This window comes from Eucalyptus grandis, chromosome 7 (genome assembly GCF_016545825.1).
Source record: "Eucalyptus grandis isolate ANBG69807.140 chromosome 7, ASM1654582v1, whole genome shotgun sequence".
Taxonomy (NCBI): Eukaryota; Viridiplantae; Streptophyta; class Magnoliopsida; order Myrtales; family Myrtaceae; genus Eucalyptus; species Eucalyptus grandis.
Window position 1 is genome coordinate 19729475 of NC_052618.1, and position 25267 is coordinate 19754741.

The 25267-nt window shown below is 39.7% G+C and overlaps 2 protein-coding genes across 2 annotated transcripts; one reads left to right on the plus strand and one right to left on the minus strand.

Moving 5' to 3' along the window:
- Window positions 1–42: 42 nt before the first annotated feature.
- Window positions 43–2500, plus strand: LOC120295956 (pentatricopeptide repeat-containing protein At2g36240-like). Its single transcript, XM_039317584.1, has 3 exons — window positions 43–258; window positions 366–605; window positions 2396–2500. Exons 1-3 carry the CDS (start codon window positions 43–45, stop codon window positions 2498–2500), a joined length of 561 nt encoding a protein of 186 aa, XP_039173518.1.
- A 51-nt stretch (window positions 2501–2551) lies between these two features.
- Window positions 2552–22119, minus strand: LOC108961115 (protein PELPK1). The gene is made up of 3 exons (XM_039317585.1): window positions 21787–22119; window positions 3136–3367; window positions 2552–2719 (listed from the first exon to the last, which is right to left on the minus strand). The coding sequence occupies exons 1-3, from the start codon at window positions 22117–22119 to the stop codon at window positions 2565–2567; spliced, it is 720 nt and encodes a 239-aa protein (XP_039173519.1). The 3' UTR covers window positions 2552–2564.
- Window positions 22120–25267: the final 3148 nt, after the last annotated feature.

Consider the following 25267-nt stretch of genomic DNA (forward strand, 5'->3'; position numbering starts at 1 on the left):
TAGAATATTACAGTTTGGATTGGCTTGGTGGTGTTTAAGGAGATGAAGGAGAAGGGTTGCAGCCCAGATGTGGTCAGTTTCAATACTTTGATCAGGGGGTTTTTTCGGGAGAGGAAGTTTGAGGATGCGATCACAATGGCTTATGAGATGATCGAACTGGGGTGCCAGTTGTCGAGTGTGACTTGTGAGATTTTGGTCGATGGCCTCTGTACGGAAGGTAAAGTGGCTGAGGCATGTGAATTGCTGATTGGTTTTCAAGTAAAAGAGTGTTGCCTGAGGAGTATGATTATTTTGGCCTTGTGGAAGCTTTGTGCAGTTTAGGCAATTCTGATAGAGCACTTGATGTTGTTACTGATCTGTGAAAGACGGGAAATATTCCAAGCTTGATTGCTTGTACTACTTTGGTGGAAGGGTTGAGGAAGCAGAAGAAAAGGGAAGATGCACTTGCTTTGATGGAAAATATGCTTAAAGAAGGTATTGTACCAGACATTGTGACGTTTAATTGTTTGCTTGAGGATCTTTCTGATATAGGGAAGACTTTGGAAGCAAACAAATTGAGGTTGAAAGCAAGGGTTTGGAACCAGATGGCAATGTACAGGATTCTGGTATCTGGTTTTACAATAGATTGATTGAGATGGACTTTATATCTTGCAAACTTTCAAACTCAAAAATTACTTCTAGGAAGAAAGGTTGAAGATGGGTTAGGATCTTATTCATTTCAACTTGGTTTCTTGAATGCTGGCATCTGTTTGCAAACACCCTCATGCTTTGTGCTTGGTTTGCCAATCAGTTTTATCACTTTGGGACAAAGTGGGTTTATGGCTATGTTTCAGATGGTTGAGGACAATGTACAGCCTGGGAGCGAACAGAACAGATACTGGTACGTGCACAAAACAACGAGTGGAAAGGAACGGAAACTTCGCATTGAGTTGTACGAATTGTAAAGCCAGGAGAGCAGATTGTGATGCTCAGCAAGAGATGATGCGGATAAGTAGTGCCCAGACGACATCTAGGAGGTATGAATCATTGTAACGGTGATAAGCATTAATCCTAAGATATGAGAGAGTTGGAAAGTTTGAGTGACTGAGAATAGTTTATTTGGATTATGTTTGTATATAGACGTGATTAATAATGATACCAATGAGCGTGTATATTATAAAAGCTGCAGAAGATCAACATTGAATTTTCTGGCAGATCTCAAACTGACACCGATTAATCTAATGAGGAAAAGCTTAGGGTAGAAAATTCATGCAAATTCTGAATTGGGCTCTGCTATATATATGATATAACTTGTGTGAGATGGACCCTGGCAAAGAGATTTCTTAGGATTGAAAGTAATGCAGAAAAGAGAAAGCAAGAGCCAAAGCTGTTAAAACAAAGTATAAAATCATAAACTATCAGGTTGGCAAAGCTGTCAAGTACTCGATGTTGATAGAACAAATTAGGCATTTACATTTGGTTTGGTGGTGACACTGCCCTAATAATGCCCTTTTTCTGTGCTCCTCATCGATGAATCGGTTGATGAGAAAAATAATCCCCTAACTTCATAAATTCGGTAAGACAAAAACTCCATGAGTGGCTCAAGTATAAGATTGTTTGAACTTGATGATATAATCGGCATGCCTTATCCATGCATACATATCTTTAGTGGGTGCAAGTGCTGCCATTAAACTTTAGTTTTACATTTTATTAAATGTAACATCATAAAAAAGTTTTATCTTGCTAAAAAGCTCTGGACCCTCTAGTTTACCATATTTAGACAACTCGTTTCAACTTTTTAACTGAGGATAGATTCAAATCACAGCACTTGTTTAGGATTTTTCTTTATGAGACGAAAATTAGTATTTTGGATTTTTGATAGGCTAAATTTTGGAGTAAATGTATCATGAGAGCACAATTTTTTTTTTTTTTTTTTTTTGGGGGAGGGGGTTGGGTTTGAGACGAAAATTAGTTTGAGGTACATGTATCATAGGATACTAATTTGGGATTTTTAGTCATATTAACCCTTGGCATAATGATATATACATATATATTTATGTAATTTTGGATGTCAAACACCAAATTTATCCTTCTTTATGATTTCTTAAAGTAAATCTACATAACAAAAATCACTTCATATCACAAACTGTCATAATCAAGTACATGTATAGGATCCGAGGCATGCTCAGATCATTACAATAGACAGAGACAACATTAGTGAATCACATGATAGTGTAACCCAACAGCGAACTCGCTACATAGCTTCAAGGAGTAGTAGTGGAAACAGACATGTCTTTCGGAATTGTGGGAACGACTGGTAGTGTTGGCTTAAGGAAATCGAGGAGATGAGGTAGTTCGGGCACTTTTGGTAATTCTGGCTTCGGTATTGCTGTTAATTCTGGCTTGGGCAATTCAGGAAGCGATGGCAATTCGACTTTTGGCAAAGATGGCGATTCAGGCTTTGGCAGTTCAGGGAGTGGCGGCAATTCGGCTTTTGGTAGAGATGGCAATTCCGGCTTAGGCAAGCTCACAATGTCGGGAAGATGAGGCAATTCGGGTTTGGGCGGTTCGAGGCACTTCGGTAATTATGGCTTCGGTATTGTTGGTAATTCAGGCTTTGGAAGTTCAGGAACCGACGGCAATTCAACTTTTGGCAAAGATGGCAATTCTGGCTTGGGTAGGCTCGGAATGTTGGGAAGGTGAGGCAATTCGGGCTTAGGTAATTCAGGCACTTCAGGCAATTCTGGCTTGGGCAGGCTCATAATGTCGGGAAGATGATGCAATTCGGGTTTGGGCGGTTTAGGCACTTATGGTAATTTTGGCTTTGGTATTGTTGGTAATTTAGGCTTTGGAAGTTCGAACCGACGGCAATTCAACTTTTGGCAAAGATGGTAATTCGGCTTGGGTAGGCTCGAAATGTCGGGAAGGTGAGGCAATTCGGGCTTAGGTAATTCGGCACTTCGGTAATTTTGGCTCACAATGTCGGGAAGATGAGGCATTTCGTTGGCACTAATTCGCTTCGGTATTGTTGGTAATTCGGCTTTGGAAGTTCGGGAACCGACGGCAATTCAACTTTTGGCAAAGATGGCAATTCTGGCTTGGGTAGGCTCGGAATGTCGGGAAGGTGAGGCAATTTGGGCTTAGGCACTTTAGGCACTTCAGGCAATTCTGGCTTGGGCAAGCTCACAATGTCGGGAAGATGAGGCAATTCGGGTTTGGGCAGTTCAGGCACTTCTGGTAATTCTGGCTTTGGTATTGTTGGTAATTCAGGCTTTGGAAGTTCAGGAACCGACGGCAATTCAACTTTTGGCAAAGATGGCAATTCTGGCTTGGGTAGGCTCGGAATGTCGGGAAGGTGAGGCAATTCAGGCTTAGGTAATTCAGGCACTTCAGGCAATGCTAACTCCAAAAGTTGGCGAGCTTCAACAGAATTCTCGCCGATCATCAAGGACAGAGCAAGGACAAACAATCCCAAAATGTGCACAAACCTGTGATAGTTTGCCATTATGGAATTGACTAGCGAAATGAAGAACTTCGATGGTGAGGAGCTATGAATCTCAAGTGAAGATGGTGGTGGTGTGTTTGAGGGATGGCTTGGTTGGGGTTTTTAAAGAGGGGGACGTGGAGATTAGGGAGATTGCAAGTATGTTTTGGTAGGAAAACTAGCAGAGTGTTAGCTCAACTTCGAAACCAATTTCATTTCCATATGTTCAACACGATTTGAGCAAATCAAACAATCCCAGAATGATCTTGCCAACTCTAGGCTTCAAAAGCATGTAATGTAACCATCAGCTGTATTATTTTGGTTAGAAAAAAGCCAAAAAGAATCTTACTCTGCACAAGTATGTTTTCTTTTCAATTTTTTCTCACTAACTTAATTTTTGACTTACATTCAGTGGACCAAGTTGAAAAGGGTCACTTAAACTTATATAAAATAGATTTAAAATGGTTAAGAAAAACAAACCCAACTAGATGTGGATTTTAATGGTTCAGACCAAATTCATTTTAATCAAACGAAATAAAGAATCGGCAATAAAAATACAAGACAGGTCATCTTGGGTTTCAATGGATTGGGATTGAACTCAGTTGATTAGAATAATGGATTTCGATTGAACTCATTTGATTCAAACTAAGAAAATTTTGGGGATAAAAAAGAGGAGTGGGATATCATGGTTACTTTCCTTCCTTCTGTTTGCATGTGGGAAAACACCAAAAAATGTTATAAATATATTGCATTTGTATCAATTCAGTCTTAGGCCATTTAATTAGATTAATTTAGTCCTAAAAATTTTGTTGATGCCAACTAATTCACATGGATGCCAGTTATCTTATGTTATATAATCGACATTAACATTAACATTTTTAATAATTTTTATTTTTATTTTTATTTTTATTTTTCTTTCTTTTTCTTCCTTTCATTTGGCCAGCCAGAGGAGAGGGCATTCGTTCCCTTGCTCACAGCCAGCCACGAGTAAGAGTGTGAGAAGTCCCTCACCCAAGCCCCACCCAAATTGACCCTCAAGAATGGTTAGGCCCTAACCGGTCAAAATGAAAGAAAGAAAAATATAAACAATAATTCAAAAAAATTAAATTGAAAAAATTGTCCATGTAAGCACCAAGCACCAATCATACTACATAGGATGGCTAGTTAGCAATTTTCAACCAAATTTGATCAGATAAACTGAATTGACACAAATGCAAATAGTTTAATATAAAATTGGTTCAATAAAGAGATTTAGGATTGAATTAGTCATAATACAATAAGTAAAAAAAAAAATTATTTAAATTCTCCTTGCCAGAACATCAATGACAATGTTGCTACTGCCGCTAGGCAATAACCACCGGATAATTGAAGACCCAACAACGTTGTCATAGTTGGCATTATCAACATTCTCGTTGGTGTTATCCTCAACAAAAGAACAAAGCACCATGATCGTGGTGCCCATCATGAGCTTCACTATCGTCGGGTGTTTGGGAAATCCCTTAGGATGTTTTAAAGATAACAAAATAAATCAAAGGTTACTAACGTGTTTAATAGGAAATTATTTTTTTGTAAAATAGGGAGGGGGGAAATGAAAGGAAATGCTTGCAAGTCCCCTCTTGTTTCCTATTGCTCTTATTTTTTTTGTAGAATAAGGAATTATTTTCGACAAAAGTTATTTTAGTCTATTAATTTCTTTTATATCCCTCATAGCCTTTTATTTTGACATATATACAGGTCACTTAGTCTTTGTCTAGTCATTTTGTCCAAGACGATAAATGTTTTGGAATGAAGTTATAAAATCATAAGTTGGGTTGGGGTGACGTGAAAATTAGTTCAATGAGTTTCTCACCGTGCTTTGGAAACCGAAATGAGAGAAATCCTATAATCATATATTGATTAGTAGCTTCGTGGCAATGAACATAGTAAGCATTAAATTCCCATTTGCCAATTCACATGGACAACCAACTTAATCCATCAATAAGGTCGCATTTGGCATTTGATGGATTTTTTTTTTTTAACGGAAACCCATATTGTATTAATACGAGTGTCCCATACAACCAGCGGCTATAGCATCCACGCTTAACAGGTTAAAGAGAGGAGGGGGCGAAAGAAGGGCCCAATTACAAGTCAAACTATTGCTATTATGGGCCTTACAGGCCTAGTCGGCTACCGCGTTTGCTTCCCTTCGACATAACCCTAGCGTTAGATTGGGAAATAGCGTTAACAGGAATGCTGCCTATGAGAAGAGAGAGCAATCCGTCCATGGCGGCAGTGTCCGGCGATTCAACGTTTCCACCAGAGTGATATTGTCTGATTCGACGATTATCGGTGTGTTTTGGAGCCCCTGTTGCAGAAGATGGCGGAGTGAGAAGGATAAGGCTTGGATCTCAACCTACATAGCTGAGGACGCAACAACCCCTATGGAGAAACCATCTGTAAGTCGGCCTTGATGATCCCTGTAAATACAAGCTATATTGCCATGATTACTTCCCTAATGATATGATCCGTCTATATTAACCTTCAGAACCCCGGGATCTAGGGGATGCCAGAGATGAGTTTTATTTTTGACCGAGAACTCTTGTTGCGTGCAGGAAGCCGAGGACAACCGATCTACCTGAGCGTGATTCAGTGCCGCTTCTACCACCTGGGTCGGATTGGGAGAAGTTCCTCTAAAAATGAAGCCATTTTGGGCTCGCCAGATTTGCCACAGAACATGAGAAATAAACACCAGACGAGGTAATCGGTTTCCTTCCCCGACCGTGGACACGATCCACGAGTCCAAACGCTGAATATTGTTGGGAATGATTGAGATCCCGATCTGGGAATGATTCCACACCTGATGAGTCCACGAACAGAGTAAGAACATATGTTCTAAGGTTTCTGGAACCTGATTTTTACATAGTTGGCAGCAGGGATTTTCTAATATATGTCTACGATGCAGGTTGTCTCTCGTCGCCAAGGAATTGCTGCAGATGGACCAGGGGAAAACACGGAGTTTGGGTGCAGCAGGCATTTTCCAGATATTGCACCATAACCAGGTAGGGATTTGGTATGATGTTGAAGCACCAGAATTTGGGATACCTGATTTTGTCTAAATAATTGCATGATATGCTGATTTGACCGTAAATGTTCCTTGCTTAGTAGCTGTCCATATAAGTGCATCTGAAGTGAAGTTAGGCCTGAGTTGGATGTCTGTTATCCGTTGAATGATTGACAAGTTGAAAAATCTGTACAATAAATCTATCTTCCATGAACTGGTAGCCTGATCAATAAGATCAGCTACTAGTAGAGGTTCTTCTGGGGCTTTTGGTCCACCTAGAATGCCCATTGGGAGCCATCTGTCTTCTATAATGTTGATGCATTTGCCATCTCCCACTGACCAACTAACATTTGGTAAAATAGCATCCCTCCCGCTCAAGAGGCTCTGTCAGCCCCATGATGGGCGAGAGCCCTTGTTAGCTTTTTAAAAGGTGGATGAGTGAAAATATAAACCTCTAAAAAACTTGCCCCATAAAGATAAGGGTTGATGAATTAGACGCCATGCTTGCTTACCGAGCATGGCTTGATTAAAACTCATCAAATCTCTGAAGCCCAATCCCCCTAATTCCTTTCGGTTCTATAAAGTTTTCCAACTCTACCAATGAATTCCAGATCTGCTTTTATCATTGCTCCACCAAAATTTAGCCATTCTCTGTTCAATAACTTTACATAATGAGATAGGAATCTTAAAAACAGACATGGTGTATTGTGGAATAGATTGAATGACAGTCTTTAGCAGAACTTCTTTCCCTCCCTTAGAAATTAGTTTCTCCTTCCACCCTTCTAATTTCGATTGAACTCTACTCAACAACCAATAAAACATATCCCTTTTAGATCTTCCCCAATCTGTAGGTATCCCTAAATACTTCCCACATCACTGTAAAACAGGTACCCTTAATTCCCTAGCCAAATTTTCTTGGATGGATAGGACAAGTGATAGTTTGTTTCGATTGATAGTTTTCCGAAGCCGACAATCTGGTTTAGAATATTAGATAGGTTCGACACTCCGGTAAGAAGGTACCATCAAGAAAGAACATAGCATCATCAGCGAAAAAGAAATGTGATAAAATAGGACACCATTGATTCAACTTAATGCCTTTGAGTAAGCCCATATCCATAGCATTTCTAATTAGGAAGGATAAGAGATTGGCTATAAGGATAAAAAAAAGTAAGGGGATAAGGGATCTCCTTGCCTCAGCCCTCGAGTTGGGTGAAAACTCGGTAAATACTCACCATTCATTTTGACAGAGAAAGATGTAGTTGAAATGCATTGCATAATTAGGTGGACCCAATGAGAATGAAAGCCTAATCGAAGTAAATAATCTTGAAGAAAGTCCCATTCAACACGGTCATAAGCTTTCTGCATATCTAACTTAAGAATCGCTTAAAAATGACGCCTCCGTTTCCTGGTTAAGCTGATGAATGACTTCTTGTACGATGAGAACATTGTCCTGAATCTGTCTTCCAGTAACAAAAGCACTTTGTTCCTCAGTAATTAGCGTAGGCAGCATGGGTTTTAATCTATTAGCTAGTACTTTAGAGAAAATCTTATAGGCATAGTTGCACAAGCTAATAGGACGATACTGATCCAAGCTTTCTGGGTTTGGGGTTTTGGGGATTAGGGTTATAGCGGTTCTGTTTAAAGGTAAAGGTAATGATCCAGAAGTAAAGAATTGATGAACTGCTCTGTGAATGTCCACCTTAAGAACTTCCCAATGCGATTGATAAAATAGTCCATTTAAACCATCCGGGCCTGGTGCCTTTGAAGCACCTAATTGAAATGTGGCCACTTTAACTTCTTCGAGAGTGGGTTGAACGAGAAGTGTTGCATTCATGTCTGCATCAACCATTTGTGGACACTGTTGTAAAATCTGTGCATAATAGCGAGGGCCTGAAGTGGTATATAGCTGTGAAAAATAATCTATAGTCAGTTCTTTGATCTGTCCAGTATCCCGAACCCATTGCTGATGTTCATCCCTCAATATAGTAATTTGATTACATTGTCTTCTTTGAAGTGTGGTAGCATTAAAGAACTTAGTATTGCGGTCTCCCCACTTTAACCAGTTTATCCTAGATCGCATCGCCCAAAATTGCTCTTCCCTCTGCCGTGCTTTCTGAAGTTCTGCTTTTATCATTTGTTGCCAAGATTGATTCATTAAAGTAGGATGCTGATTTGTCAAAGTTTGTAACTAGTGCTCTAATTCCATTGCATGTTGCCTGTTGTGGGAGAAATTCTGGCGACTCCGAGTGGATAAGGCTGTAGCAACTGCGCGAAGCTTGACTGGGAGAGGAGAGTCCTGCCTCAAGACAGAGTGCCAAGAGTTTTCAATGACTAAGTGACATCCCGGGTCCTGATTCCAGAAAGCTTCAAAGGTAAAGTGTCTCTTTCATGGACCCGAATAAGGTTTTGTATCTAAAAAAATTGGGCTATGATATGATCCCACTGCAGGGAGAGCCAACACTTGAGCATTCGGGTACATGACACGCCATTCAGCAGTGCATACAGCTCGATCAAGACGCTCATTCACCAAGGCTTCCCCATCATAGTGATTGGACCAAGTGAAAGCACAACCATGAGAAGGTAGATCCAACAAGCAGCAATCATTAAGGACATCTCAAAATGAAGAGAGGCGGTAAGAGTCCGCAGGCCGAGATCCCATTTTCTCCCAACGGTGAAGAATTTCATTAAAATCGCCAAGGCACACCCAAGGTAAGACATTATAACTACCAAATTGTCGCAAGGTCTGCCAAAGATGCTGACGGTCATGAAAAACTGCAAGGGCATGAATGCAAGTAATCCTCATAGATCTAGCCTCCGAAATTTCCAGACAAAGAAAATCCAAAAAATGAGGATTGGAGGAGAAGTCAGACAGCGAGATCCCAGCATTCCAAAAAAGAGCTAAGCCACCTGCAAAGCCAACAAGGCTGAACAGCTTGTGGTGCAAAAAATGGAAGGAACGTTTAAGGCGAAGGAGTACTTCATCACCATTCTTCATTTCCATCAAAAATAACAGGTTAGGCTTTTCTTTAGCCAAAATGGCTTTTAAGGATAGGACTGTCAGGGGATTGCCCAAACCCTGACAGTTCTAACTGATAATTTTCATCGTTGTTCTAGTGGCTGTTTAGGGCTAGCCACCGTCGACCACGAACCATCTTCAAACGCCTCTACAATTGGCGTATCCAACAAGAAGGAATCATCATAAACTCCTAGTGGCCCTCCAGGTAAGTCATTTGGAGTATAGCGTCTCGGTTTCTTAGCAGGACCTTTTTTGATATTCTAATGCCTTTTTTGACTTGAGGAGCTGATATGGGCAATTGTACTCCTTTAAGCTTCTCTGATGCTGGAATTAGAGCGGTCGTGAGATTTTGTTGCACTAAAGGAGTGAAGCCCAAGGTATCAGTACCAGCCTATGGTGTGGTTGGAGTAGCCTTTTGTGGAGAGGAGGTTGTTTTAAGAATAGGTGGTAGTAGAAGAGGGAGAGGGCGAATATCAGTGGGAGGTGTTTCAGGTATGGTTTCCTTTCGCTCCTCCTCCATAATTGATTCTCCATAGTAACACTTCCAGTAAGGGCTGTACTGTTGAACTTCAGCTTTTAACCAGGGATCGTAAGGAGTTGTTCCAGCATCGGTGATCATATTCTCCTCAAAAGGGATGGTGGGGCAAGAGTCAGTATAATGGCCCAATCGTCCACAAGAGTAACAGTAATGAGGTAACCGTTCATACCGAAATTCCAACCACAGAGTTTGATTTTTGAATTTAATTAGTCGACCTACCTTCAAAGGTTCAGATAAATTCAGCTCTACTCTAGCGCAGCCTGCTTTCAGGGTGGAACCAGTAGCAAAGTCAGACTTAACTTGCAGAACAGGGCCTATCAGACTAACAACCTTACGAATCATATCATCGGTACAGCATTCTAAAGGCAGCCCAATTACTTGAACCCAGAATGCACAGGTAGAGAAGTCATAACAGTGCAGAGGGGTATTGGCTACCCAGGGTTTAAAATTTATAAGGTGTCCCGAGAATTGTCAAGGGCCTGTGTCTAGAATTCTCTGTTTTTCAGCTTGAGACCTAAATTTGGCTAAATAAATTCCCGCTTCTCTCTGTAGGATTTCCGCTTGGTCACACCTCCATGCCCTCTTCAAGACTGACTGGAAAGCTGGGAAATTGAAGGAAAGGGTTGGATGGAACTTTACCAATTAACAGTAGCTTACACTCCTCGACTGCGCCAAGTGCGGGTTCAACTTGCCATTCTTCAATTGCTTTTTCTGTACATAATCGGCCCAATTTTTGACAAAGTGCAGCAACTCGAGATGCATCGGGATCATCTTCGCTAGCCATTGATGAAATGACGGATTGCCTTAATAGATGAAGGTCGTGAACATAAAAATATCGACATACAAAAGGAGAAACGGAAGAACCCCATAGGTGGAGAAAAGAAAACCAGCAAAACAATCGCTGGCGAGATGTGTATGGGTTAACTGATTAAACCTGTGAAGGAAAGGAGAGAGGAAGATGATGAAGAATTGCCATTCGCATGGCGATAGTAAGATACTGGAGACTGAAGACAAAAGGGTTTAACAGAGAAGAAGAACTCTACCCAATAGATAGAGAGGAAACTCAACAAGACGAGAGGGTAAGTGCATTTGATGGATATTGGATCTCATTTGGTTGAGCTGTATTGCCAATTTCAAGTGAATCTCTTCCTTGTAATTTCCTTAATGGTTTCTATGTGTCTACCGTCAGGTGAAGCCACCATCAAAGAATCTCCCTCAAATTGTAAAACCCACTCCCTGACCTCTTCGACCATCTTCTTCACTACCTCCCTCTCTTCTCTCAAACCTCAAGCTGCCCTCTCTATCTCCATTACCAACCCTGACTCTCTTTATAACCAATCATGATAATCTGATGAACTTTCTTAAGTCCAAACTCTCTCTTTCCCTCTCACACCCAAGAGTCTCCTCCACTTCCTCAAGTGCAAACTCCACCCCAACCCTCATTTGACCCTCTATGACTTTTATATATTCAGTTGGGCCTCCATGATTGACTCCTATCGCCATGACCACTCAACATTTGAGTGGATGGCTCACACTCTCGCTATTTCAAGCCGTTTCGAGCAACTCAATTCGCTTCTCTAGTTCATGGCCTCAAACCCTTGCCCTTGCTCTGATGGAATTTTCTCATGCCCCAGGACAGAGACAATTTTTCAATTCTCAATAGAAGCTTATTGTAGAGCTCGGAAACCAGAGGAAGCAGTGATTGCTTTCGAGAATATGGAGAAGATGATTGATGGCAAGCCGAGTGCGGTGAGTTATAATGCTTTGATTCATGGATTTGTGAAATGGGGTGACCATGCCAGGGCTTTGGCCATCTATGATCAAATGATAAAGAACAGAGTCAAGCGTAATGTGATAACCTTTAATATCTTGATTAGTAGTTACAGTAGAAATTTACAGTTTGGATTGGCTTTGGAGGTGTTTAAGGAGATGAAGGAGAAGGGTTGCAGCCCAGATGTGGTCAGTTTCAATACTTTGATCAAGGGGTTTTTTCGGGAGAGGAAGTTTGAGGATGCGATCGTAATGGCTTATGAGATGATCGAACTGGGTGTTAGCCGGGTTCACTTCTATGTGGAGGAGGCCTAATGAGTTGGAAGCCTAAAAGGACTTGAACCCATATGATAAGTTATATGAGAAAATAGGGTTTCTTACTATCTATATAAAGAGGTAGCCGCAAAAAAGGAAAAGAAAAAGAAAAAGAGAAAGCAGAAAATTTGGGGTTTTGGGCAATATCTAATTTACATCAAGCTGGCGTCGGAGATCGATTCGTGGTCCAATTGAGCTAAAATTTTGTCAGCATGTTCATGGCGCAATTTTATTGAATCTGAATGGTTTGATTTCATTTGAAGTTCCCTACATCAGGTTTTTCGTGGATTGATCAAAACTTGCGTTTTTTGTCAGATTTATCCTTGATCTCTTGTGAAGTTCATGTGTATTGCCAAGAATTATGTTCTTGAGATCTTTGCTGCTATGTACCTCTAGTATTTGCTAGAGAAGAACAATTTTGTTGATAGTGAAGAATTTCGGGTGGACTTTGGTCCCGTGGTTTTTTATCTGCTCACATCGAGGAGGTTTTCCACGTAAAAATCATCTTGTGTTCACGTGTTTGGTATTTATTTTACTCTACTATATCGATTTCTAATAGGTTTACACAAAATGGGAGATTATTTTATTCCACTGCATTGATTCGATATTGTTCAAATTATTACCGTTCTCCCATCAAAGTGGTATCAGAGCATCTGGTTATTGCTTGATTTTTCTGCCTTGTGTTAAATAATGGAAACGAATACGAGTGGAATGGTTACATTGAATGGTTCGAATGATCATATTTGGAAATGGAAGATGGAAGATCTTTTATATGTTAAAGATTTTTTATTTGCCTGTATTTGCTGAGGAGAAACCAGAGAATAAAACTAATGCTGAATTGTCTATATTTCATTGTCAAGTGTGTGGTTATATTAGGCAGTGGGTAGATGATAATGTTTTGAACCATATTATTGAAGAAACACATGCACATAGTTTATGGGATAAGCTCGAACAGTTATATGCTCGATAGACTAGGAATAATAAGTTATTTTTTATAAAACGATGATGGCTTTGAGATATCATGATGGTACTCATTTGATTGATCATTTAAATTATTTTCAAGGAATTATAAATCAGTTGGGTGCGATGGGAATCAAGTTTGATGATAAGATACAAGCACTATGATTGCTTGGTACTTTGCTGGACTCCTAGGAGACGTTCCAAACATCTTTGTCTAATTTTGCCCCGAACGGTACGATTACCATGGATTTGGCCAAGAGTAGTATTTTGAATGAAGAGATGAGAAGGAAGATACAAGGATCGTCCTCTTCACATTATGATTCCTTGGTTGTTGAGAAAATGGGGAGAAGTGAATCTCGAGGTTCGAGAAATAGAGATAAAAGTCGAGATAAAAGCAGAGGTAAGTATAATAAATTTGCTAATGTTGAGTGCCATTATTGTCATCAGAAGGGACATATTCAGAGGTTTTGTCGCCAGTTAAAAAGGGAGAAACAAAAGGAGAAAGGTAAAGAAAAGACAAGTGATAATGACAGTGATGACAATTGTGTCGCTGCACTTAAAGAAGATTTTCTCACTATTTTTTATGGTGATGTGGTGAATTTTGTATCTCATGAGACTAGTTGGGTAATTGATAGTGATGCATCCGTTCATGCTACGTCTCGTAGGGATTTCTTTACATCATACAGGTCAGGTGACTTCAGATTTATGAAGATGGGAAACAATGGACTAGCTCAAGCTGTAGGCATCGGTAATATGTGCCTAGAAACTAGCAATGACACAAGGTTAGTATTGAATAATATTAAGCATATACCTGATATCCGCTTGAATTTGATTTCTACAAGCAAGTTGGATGATGAGGGATATTGCAGCACCTTCAGTAATGGTCAATGAAAACTCACCAAAGGTTCTCTTGTTGTGGCTAGAGGTGAAAAATATTCTTCGTTGTACATTATGCAGGCAAAGTTATCCACAGACAAAATTAATGCAGTAGACAGCGAAGATGCAGCTGAATTATGGCATAAGAGGCTCGGTCACATCAGTGAGAAGGGTTTGTCAATATTGGCCAAGAAGAAGCTCCTTTCAGGATTGAAAAGTTCAGTGCTAAAGAAGTGTGCTCACTGTTTAACGGGAAAACATAACAGAGTTGCATTTAAAAGCTCTCCTCCTTTAAGAAAGTCAGGTATACTAGAATTAGTGTATTCTGATGTTTGCGGTCCTATGAAAACAAAATCACTTGGTGGCTCTCTTTATTTTGTTACCTTCGTAGATTTTTCAAGGAAATTTGGATTTATACCTTGAAAACTAAAGATCAAGTGTTAGATGCTTTTAAGCAATTTTAGGTTTCAGTTGAGAGACAGACTGGAAAGAAATTGAAATGCATCAGAACTAATAACAGGAGAGTGTATATTGGACCTTTTAATGAATATTGCAGACAACAAGGTATTCGACATCAAAAGACACCTCCCAAGACGCCTCAGTTAAATGGTTTAGCTGAGAGAATGAACAGAACACTGGTTGAAAGGATAAGATGCTTACTTTCACAGTCAAAGCTACATGGATCCTTTTGGAATGAGGCTTTAAGTACAGTTGTGCATGTATTAAATCTTACTCCATGCGTTCCTTTAGAGTTTGATATTCATAATAGAGTTTGGACAGGCAAATATGTTTCTTATGATTATTTGCGTGTCTTTGGGTGCAAAGCATTTGTGCATATTCTCAAAGATGAGAGGTCTAAACTTGATGTGAAAACACGACAGTGCATATTTATTGGTTATGGACAGAATATGCTTGGCTACAAATTTTATGATCCGCTTGAAAAGAAAATTGTAAGAAGCAGAGATATTGTGTTTATGGAAGATCAAACAATAGAGGATATTGAGAAAGCAAAGATGATTTCAGCACCACAAGTTAGTGATAATCTGGTTGATTTAAATCCAGTTCCTCTTACAAATATTCCTACACAGTTGATGAAGAGCAGCAGGAAGTCAATGTTCCAAATAATGCACATGTTCCTGAACATGTTGAAATAGATAATACTATTCCTGAACCAGAGGCTCAATTAGATGTTCCACTGGATGTTCTAGTCCAAAGATCTATTAGAGACCAACGACCTTTCACCAGGTATTCTGAGAATGAGTATGTATTATTGACTAATGTAGATGAACCAGAGTGCTATGCAAAAGCAATAGAAGATGAGTACAAAAACAATTGGTTCGATGCTATGCGAGATGAGATGCAATCACTTTATGATAATCAAAATTTTGAGTTAGTGAAGTTATTTAAAGGTAAAAGAGCTTTGAAGAACAAGTGAGTATATAGGTTGAAGCAAGATGAACATACTTTACAACTACGGTACAAAGCTAGATTGGTTGTTAAGGGATTCGGTCATAGAAAGGGTATTGATTTTGATGATATATTTTCTCCGGTAGTAAAAATGTCTTCTATCCGTGCGGTACTAGGCTTGGCAGCTAGCCTAGATTTGGAAATTGAACAAATTGATGTTAAAACAGCCTTCCTACATGGTGACTTGGACGAAGAGATATACATGGAACAACCTGAGGGTTTTAAAGTGAAAGGGAAAGAGGATTATGTGTGCAAATTGAATAAAAGTCTATGTAGCCTAAAACAAGTACCAAGGCAGTGGTATAAGAAATTTGTGTCAATTTTGACAAAACAGGGCTATAAGAAGACTTCCTCGGATAACTGTGTGTTTGTTCAAAAATTTTCTGATGACTTTATTATTCTCTTGCTTTATGTTGATGATATGCTAATTGTTGGCAGAAATGCTTCAAGAATTGAATTATTGAATAAACGGTTGAGCAAGTCTTTTGCCATGAAAGACTTGAGCTCGGCGAAGCAGATTCTTGGCATTAGAATTACCCAAGATAGAGATGCTAAGAAGTTATTTTTGTCGCAAGAGAAATATATCGAGAAGATCCTTCAGAAATTTTACATGGACAAGACTAAAGTGATTAGTACTCCTCTTGCTACCCACTTTAAGTTAATTATGAAGCAAAGTCCTACGACTAATAAAGAAAAGAAAGATATGGAAAATGTTCCATATGCCTCAGCTGTAGGAAGGTTAATGTATGCGATGGTATGTACACGCCCAAACTTGGCGCACACAGTTGGCGTTGTTAGTCGCTATTTGTCAAATCCAAACAGAGAACACTGGAATGCAGTGAAGTGGATTATGAGGTATCTTCGGGGAACTTCAAATTTGAAACTCAGTTTCGGGACGGGGAAGCTTGAGTTAGTTGGATACACAGATTCTGACTTGGCATGAGATATTGATACTCGTAAATCTACTTCTGATTATTTGATTTCTTTTGCGAGTGGAGCTGTGTCATGGAAGTCAAGATTGCAGAAGTATGTTGCACTTTCTACAATCGAAGCTAAATTTATTGCAGCGACTGAAGCTAGTAAAGAGATGCTATGAATGAAGAAGTTCTTAGAAGAACTTGGGTTCAAGTAAAAGAGTATGTGCTATTTTGTGATAATCAAAGCGCAATTCATCTTGGTAAGAATTCATCTTTTCATTCTAGATCGAAACATATTGATGTTAGATATCATTGGATAAGGGATGTTCTAGATGAAAAGTTATTGGAACTTGAGAAAATTCATACGGATCATAATGGCTTTGATATGATGACAAAGACTCTACCAAAAAAAAAACTTGAACATTGCCAATTAATAGCAAGGATGGTGAATCCCTTCACATATGTCGTGAGGGTGAGATTTGTTAGCTGGGTTTACTCCTATGTGGAGGAGGCCCAATGAGTTGCAAATCCAAAAAGGGCTTGAGCCCATATGATAAGTTATATGAGGAAATAGGATTTCTCACTATATATATAAAGAGGTAGCTACAAAAAAGGAAAAGAAAAAGAGAAAGCATAAAATCTGGGGTTTAGGGCAATATCTAATTTACATCAAGCTGGCGTCAGAGGTTGATTCGTGGTCCGATTGAGCTGAAATTTTGTCAGCATGTTCATGGCGCAAGTTTATCAAATCTAAACAGTTTGATTTTCGTTTGAAGCTCCCTATATTTGGTTTTTCGTGGATTGATCAAAACCTGCGTTTTTGGTCAGATTTATCCTTGATCTCTTATAGAGTTCATGTGTATTGCCAAGAATTATGTTCTTGAGATATTTGCTGCTATATACCTCTAGTATTTGCTAGAGAAGAACAATTTTGTTGATAGTGAAGAATTTCGGGTAGACTCCGGTCCCGTGGTTTTTGATCTCCTCACATCAATGAGGTTTTCCACGTAAAAATCATCTTGTGTTCACGTGTTTGATATTTATTTTACTTTGCTATATCGATTTCTATTAAGTTTACACAAGATGGGAGATTATTTTATTCCGCTGTATTGATTCGATATTGTTCGAATTATTACTATTCTCCCATCACTGGGGTGCTAGTTGTCAAGTGCGACTTGTGAGATTTTGGTGGATGGCCTATCTAGGGAAGGTAAAGTGGCTGAGGCATGTGAATTGTTGATTGGTTTTTCAAGTAAAAGGGTGTTGCCCTGAGGAGTATGATTATTTTGGCCTTGTGGAAGCTTTGTGCAGTTCAAGCAATTCTCATAGAGCATTTGATGTTATTACTGATCTGTGGAAGACGGGGAATATTCCAAGCTTGATTGTTTGTACTGCTTTGGTGGAAGGATTGAGGAAGCAGAAGACAAGGGAAGAAGCACTTGCTTTGATGGAAAATATTCTTAAAGAAGGTATTGTACCAGACATTGCGACGTTTAATTGTTTGCTTGAGGATCTTTCTGATATAGGGAAGACTGTGGAAGCAAACAAATTGAGGTTGTTGGCGCAAAGCAAGGGTTTGGAACCAGATGGCATGACGTACAGGGTTCTGGTATCTGGTTTTACGATAGAAAGAAAGAGAAAGGAGGGCCAGATTCTGGTAGATGAAATGTTAGACAAGGACTTTATACCTGATCTTGCAACGTACAATAGATTGATTGATGGACTTTCAAACTCAAAAATTACTTCTAGGAAGAAAGGTTGAAGATGGGTTAGGATCTTATTCATTTCAACTTGGTTTCTGGAATGCCGGCATCTGTTTGCAAACCCCCTCATGCTTTGTGCTTGGTTTGCCAATCAGTTTTATCACTTTGGGACAAAGTGGGTTTATGGCTATGTTTCAGATGGTTGAGGACAATGTACAGCCTGGGAGCGAGCAGAACAGATACTGGTACGTGCACAAAACAACGAGTGGAAAGGAACGGAAACTTCGCATTGAGTTGTAGGAATCGTAAAGCCAGGAGAGCAGATTGTGATGCTCAGCAAGAGATGATGCGGATGAGTAGTGCCCAGACGACATCTAGGAGGTATGAATCATGGTAACGGTGATAAGCATTAATCCTAAGACATGAGAGAGTTGGAAAGTTTGAGTGACTGAGAATAGTTTATTGGGATTGTATTTGTATATAGACGTGATTAATAATGATACCGATGAGCGTGTATATTATAAAAGCTGCAGAAGATCAACATTGAATTTTCTGGCAGATCTCAAACTGATATCAATTAATCTAACGAGGAAGAGCTTAGGGTAGAAAATTCATGCAAATTCTGAATTGGGCTTTGCTATATATTAAGAAGCACCGACATTCTCTGGAAGCCTCCGTGTCATATCCGACATTCCGACACGTGATCAACTCTTCCCGACACACGAGTTCGAAATTCTAACATGCAACTCCAACACGCACGGGGTCAATTTTAAAATTTTCAATACTTGAAGAGTCAAAATATAAATATATGAAAAAATAATGAAAATAACAAAAATAAAGAGGAAAGAAGAAAATTTGCACTCTCAAGTTTCTCATGTATAAATTTTGACATTCTCGTGAGTGACGGTGAATGCTCCTCTTCTCGCCGGCATCGCTCTGCTGCCCCCGCAGAGTTAAAGTTGGAATTTTTTTTTTCTTCTTTCCACCTCTCGCAAGCGTCGCTTGCGAGTTATCTCTTTTGGTCACATTTTCCATAGCTAATTTAGTTATTTCCTTTTCTTTTGGTTGTACTCTGTTTTGTAGAGGAGCTCAAGGCAATCTATTTAATGAACTCCAAACTTGGTATGGGATTATAAGAAATCTCATTAATTTCCAACAAGTGTGAGCAAACAGGACATGTTTCTTCAAATTTACTCTTTTGTGTTTGCAATTTTTGAATTTCTCCTTAAATCTCTCTCAAATTAAAACAATAAATGACATTAATAAATATTGGATTAATATTTTTAGTATAAATTTAGTATATGCTCTTTTTATTTATTTATTTATTTATTTATTTTTGTATTTATATATAATTTTTCGGAATGTGTCGGAATTCTCTACTTTTTATATATAAATAACGTATCGGCATGTCATATCGTGTTGTGTTGTGTGTCGCGTATCCATGTCGGTGCTGCATATATAACTTGTGTGAGATGGACCCTAGCAAAGAGATTTCTTAGGATTGAAAGTAATGCAGAAAAGAGAAGGCAAGAGCCAAAGCTGTTAAAACAAGGTATAAAATCATGAACTATCAGGTTGGCAAAGCTGTCAAGTACTCGATATTGATAGAACAAATTAGGCACTTTACATTTGGTTTGGTGGTGACACTGCCCTAATAATGACCTTTTTCTGTGCTGCTCATCGATGAATCGGTTGATGAGAAAAATAATCCCCTAACTTCACAAATAGTTTGAACTTGATGATATAATCAGTATGCCTTATCCATGCATACATGTCTTTCTTTGTTCAGTGGGTGCAAGTGCTGCCATTAAACTTTAGTTTTACATATTATTAAATGTAACACCGTAAAAAAGTTTTATCTCACTAAAAAGCTCTGGACCCTCTAGATTACCAAATTAAGACTACTCGTTTCAACTTTTTAACTGAGGATAGATTCAAATCACGGCACTTGTTTAGGATTTTTCTTAATGAGACGAAAATTAGTATTTTGGATTTTTGTTAGGCTAAAATTTTGGAGTAAACGTATCATGAGAGCACAATTTTTTATTTTTTTTGGGGGAGGGGGTGTTGGGTTTTGAGACGAAAATTAGTTTGAGGTACATGTATCATAGGATACTAATTTGGGATTTTTAATCATATTAACCCTTGGCATAATGATATGTATGTAATTTGGGATGTCAAACACCAAATTTATCCTTTGATTTCTTAAAGTAAATCTACATAACAAACATCACTTCATATCACAAACTGTCATAATCAAGTACATGCATAGGATCTGAGGCATGCTCAAATCATTACAATAGATAGGGATAACATTAGTGAATCACATGATAGTATAACAACAGCGAACTCACTACATAGCTTCAAGGAGTAGTAGTGGAAATAGACATGTCTTTCGGAATTGTGGGAACGAATGGTAGCGTTGGCTTAGGGAAATCAGGGAGATGAGGTAGTTCGGGCACTTTTGGTAATTATGGCTTCGATATTGCTGGTAATTCTGGCTTGGGCAATTCAGGAAGCGACGGCAATTCAACTTTTGGCAGAGATGGCAATTCTGGCTTTGGCAGAGATGGCAATTCTAGCTTAGGCAGTTCGGGAAGATGAGGCGGGTTTGGGTAGTTCGGCACTTCGGTAATTCGGCTTTGCTAATTCAGCGAGATGGCAATTAATTCAACTTTTGGCAAAGATGGCAGGCTCACAATGTCGGGAAGATGAGGCAATTCGGGTTTGGGCGAGTTCGGGTTTGGGCACTTCGGGCACTTCGGTAATTCCGCTTCGGTATTGTTGGTAATTCAGGCTTTGGAAGTTCAGGAACTGACGGCAATTCAACTTTTGGCAAATATGGCAATTCTAGCTTGGGTAGGCTCGGAATGTCGGGAAGGTGAGGTAATTCAGGCTTAGGTAATTCAGGCACTTCAGGCAATTCTAGCTTGGGCAGGCTCACAATGTCAAGAAGATGAGGCAAGATGAGGCAATGGTAATTCGGGTTTGGGCAAAGGGCAATTCGGCTTGGGTAGGCTCGGAATGTCGAGAAGGTGAGGTAATCTCGGGCTTAGGTAATTCGGGCACTTCGGCAATTCTCGCTTGGGCAAGCTCACAATGTCGTAAGATGAGGCAATTGGTTTGGGCAATTTAGGCACTTGGTAATCTTTGGAAGTTCATTTGAAGTTCGAACGGCAATTCAACTTTTGGCAAAGATGGCAATTCGGCTTGGGTAGGCTCGGAATGTCGGGAAGGTGAGGCAATTCGGGCTTAGGTAATTCGGGCACTTCGGCAATTCGGCTTGGGTAGGCTCACAATGTCGGGAAGATGAGGCAATTCGGGTTTGGGCGGTTCGGGCACTTCCTCAATTCGGCTTCGGTATTGTTGGTAATTCAGGCTTTGGAAGTTCGGAACCGACGGCAATTCAACTTTTGGCAAAGATGGCAATTCGGCTTGGGTAGGCTCGGAATGTCGGGAAGGTGAGGCAATTCGGGCTTAGGTAATTCGAGGCACTTCGAGGCAATTCGGCTTGGGCGGGCTCACAATGTCGGGAAGATGAGGCATTTCGGGTTTGGGCAATTCGGGCACTTCAGTAATTCGCTTCGGTATTGTTGGTAATTCGGGCTTTGGAAGTTCGAACCGACGGCAATTCAACTTTTGGCAAAGATGGCAATTCTGGCTTGGGTAGGCTCGGAATGTCGGGAAGGTGAGGCAATTCGGGCTTAGGTAATTCAGGCACTTCAGGCAATTCTGGCTTGGGCAGGCTCACAATGTCGGGAAGATGAGGCATTTCGGGTTTGGGCAGTTCAGGCACTTCTGGTAATTCTGGCTTCGGTATTGTTGGTAATTCTGGCTTTGGAAGTTCGGGAACCGATGGCAATTCAACTTTTGGCAAAGATGGCAATTCTGGCTTGGGTAGGCTCGGAATGTCGGGAATGTGAGGTAATTCAGGCACTTCAGGCAACGCTAACTCCAAAAGTTGGCGAGCTTCAACAGAATTCTCGCCGATCATCAAGGACAGAGCAAGGACAAACAATCCCAAAATGTGCACAAACCTGTGATAGTTTGCCATTATGGAATTGACTAGCAAATTGAAGAACTTCGATGGTGAGGAGCTATGAATCTCAAGTGAAGATGGTGGTGGTGTGTTTGAGGGATGGCTTGGTTGGGGTTTTTAAAGAGGGGGGCGTGGAGATTAGGGAGATTGCAAGTATGTTTTGGTAGGAAAACTAGCAGAGTGTTAGCTCAACTTCGAAAACCAATTTCATTTCCATATGTTCAACACGATTTGAGCAAATCAAACAATCCCAGAATGATCTTGCCAACTCTAGGCTTCAAAAGCATGTAATGTAACCATCAGCTGTATTATTTTGGTTAGAAAAAAGCCAAAAAGAATCTTACTCTGCACAAGTATGTTTTCTTTTCAATTTTTATCACTAAATTAACTTTTGACTTACAGTCAGTGGACCAAGTTGAAAAGGGTCATTTAAACTTATATAAAATAGATTTAAAATGGTTAAGAAAAACAAACCCAACTAGATGTGGACTTTAATGGTTCGGACCAAATTCATTTTAGTCAAACGAAAAAAAGAATCGGCAATTAAAAATACAAGACAGGTCATCTTGGGTTTTAATGGACTGGGATTGAACTCATTTGATTCGAATAATGGATTTCGATTGAACTCATTTTATTCAAACTAAGAAATTTTGGGAAAAAAAAAGATGAGAGGGATATCACGGTTATTTTCCATCCTATTTGCATGTGAGAAAATACCAAAAAAGTTATCAATATATTATATTTATGTCAATTCAGTTCCAGACTATTTAATTAAATCAATTTAGTCCTAAATATTTTGTTGGTGCCAACTAACTCACATGGACGCCAATCATCTTATGTGATATAACCGACACTAATATTAACAATTTTAATAATTTTTTAATTTCTTTCTTTCTTTTTCTTCCTTTCATTTGGCCAGCCGGAGGAGAAGGCATTCGTGCCCTTGCTCGCAGCCAGCCACAAATGAGGGTGTGAGGAGGCCCTCGCCCAAGGCCCACCAAAATTGATCCTCGAGAACGGTTAGACCCTGACTAGCCAAAATGAAAGGAAAGAAAAAAAAAAAGAAAAAAATATAAACAATAATTCAAAAAAATTAAATTGAAAAAATTATTCATGTAAGCATCAATCATGCTACATAGGATGGCTAGTTAGCAATTTCCAGCCAAATTTGATCTGATAAACTGAATTAACACTAACGTAAAAAGTGTAAAATAAAATCGGTTCAATTAAAAGATTTAGGACTGAATTAGTCATAATACAATAAGTATATATATATATATTAAATTCTCCCCACTCGGAACATCAGTGACAATGTTGCTACCGCCGCTAGGCAACAACCACCGGATAATAGAAGACCTAGCAACGTTGTCATAGTTAGCATTATCAACATTCTCGTTGGTGTTAGCCTCGACAGAAGAACAAAGCACCATGATCGTGGTGCCCATCATGAGCTTCACTGCCGTCGGGAACTTCACTGCCATCCTCTCCGTCTCTCTCGCCTGATAAAATTCTGGACACGATGACCACCGCGATGGGGTTGCCATCCGTCGACAAAGGCGATGGCGACCTCCTCACCAATTGCCACAGCATCTTTGCAAATCTGCAAATGATGTCATCTCCCCTTTTTTTTTCTGTTGATAAAGTAGTTTACCAAAAATTTCCACGCTACGTCTTTTAGATTGTCAATTCTGCTTTTAGCGTTAGATTTTCGTATCTTAGGCTTTGACAACAACTTGGGAAAAGTAGGAGAGAAAAGCATGTATTCGAAAGGGGAAAGACAAGACATTGAAGGCAGTGGCTCGTGCGATTCCGCACGTACTCATTGACAACCCAAATTTCATACACGGTCGGTGTGGCGATATGAATGCTTTGCTTGCTCAATTCTGGTGGCGGGGCCTGGGGGTTGACGGGGGCAAATGAAAGGAGCGATTCGATCCTAGAACTGGAAGATGCTAATCAGGGTATAGGAGAGCAAGGTGTAGAATGCAAAAGATTACTGCACTTTTGGTTTATCTATGAGAGGGGAGAATCCTGATGCATTTTGGGCGCAACAAGTATTGTTATGAAAGGACCAGATAATAAAATCTAGAACCGTAAAGGTTTAATTTATCGGACAAGAAATTATCAAAAAAATCATAAATCAATTATAATTGTGTCAATTTAATCATAATTTTTTTTTGTCAATTCAGTTATAAATATTTTAATTTATCAATTTAGTTTATCCGACCATATTGGGCTAGCCAACACTAACGTGGATGCCAACCATCCGACAAACACTGACGTAGTAATTTTTTAAATTTTTTCTTTCTTTCTCTTTCCTTTGGCTAATTGCCATCAACCAATGGCAAGGCTCACCTCCGCCGGCCACTAACTAGGATGAGCCTCACCCAACCGTGGCAAGGTCGGCCTCCCCCAACTATGGTGAGTGCCCCCAATGGCGTTGAGGCCCCTCCCAATGGCTAGGCGAGGCTAAGCGTCCCTAGTTCTAGCAAGGCCTCACCCTCACCACGGTTGGCCTAGGCCAAGCTTTGCCCTCACCTCTAATCGGCGGCAACCGACTAGAGGAATGAGAAAAAAATTGGAAAAAAATTGAAATAAAAAAAGGAAAAATATTGCCACATTAGCATTCACCTGACAATTGGTGCCAGCCGACATTCACATCATCACCAGCCAGTCAAATTTAACTGAATGAATTGAATTAGTACAATTACAAAGGTTTAGAAAAAAATTGATAATATATATATATATATATATATATATATATTGACTGAATTAACTCAATTACAATAGATTTAAAGCTTTTTTGATAATTTTCCCTTTGTTGAAGAAATGCATCAGGACAATCTCGCAATAGCTACTTCAGTTTCCCCTTTTTCCCTAGAGTTTCCTATTTCCTAAAACTTCTCATCTCCTACCCAGGTCGGCGGGTCGGTAGTCATGCACAAGCCCTGGCCCTTACATGAAGGATTTAAGTCTAATCCATATTAATCCGGCAAGAACATGTCGCCAGATATTGTATCCCACCTCTTACCCTCCCAACGGCCAAATGCTACCAGAGCATAAGATCAGTTGGCAAGCTTACAAGAGAAGCCGTTGGAATTGCTGTATCTCGTCCAATTTGGTTGAAAAACAATCATTCTCGTCTGAACTTTCATATGCTGTT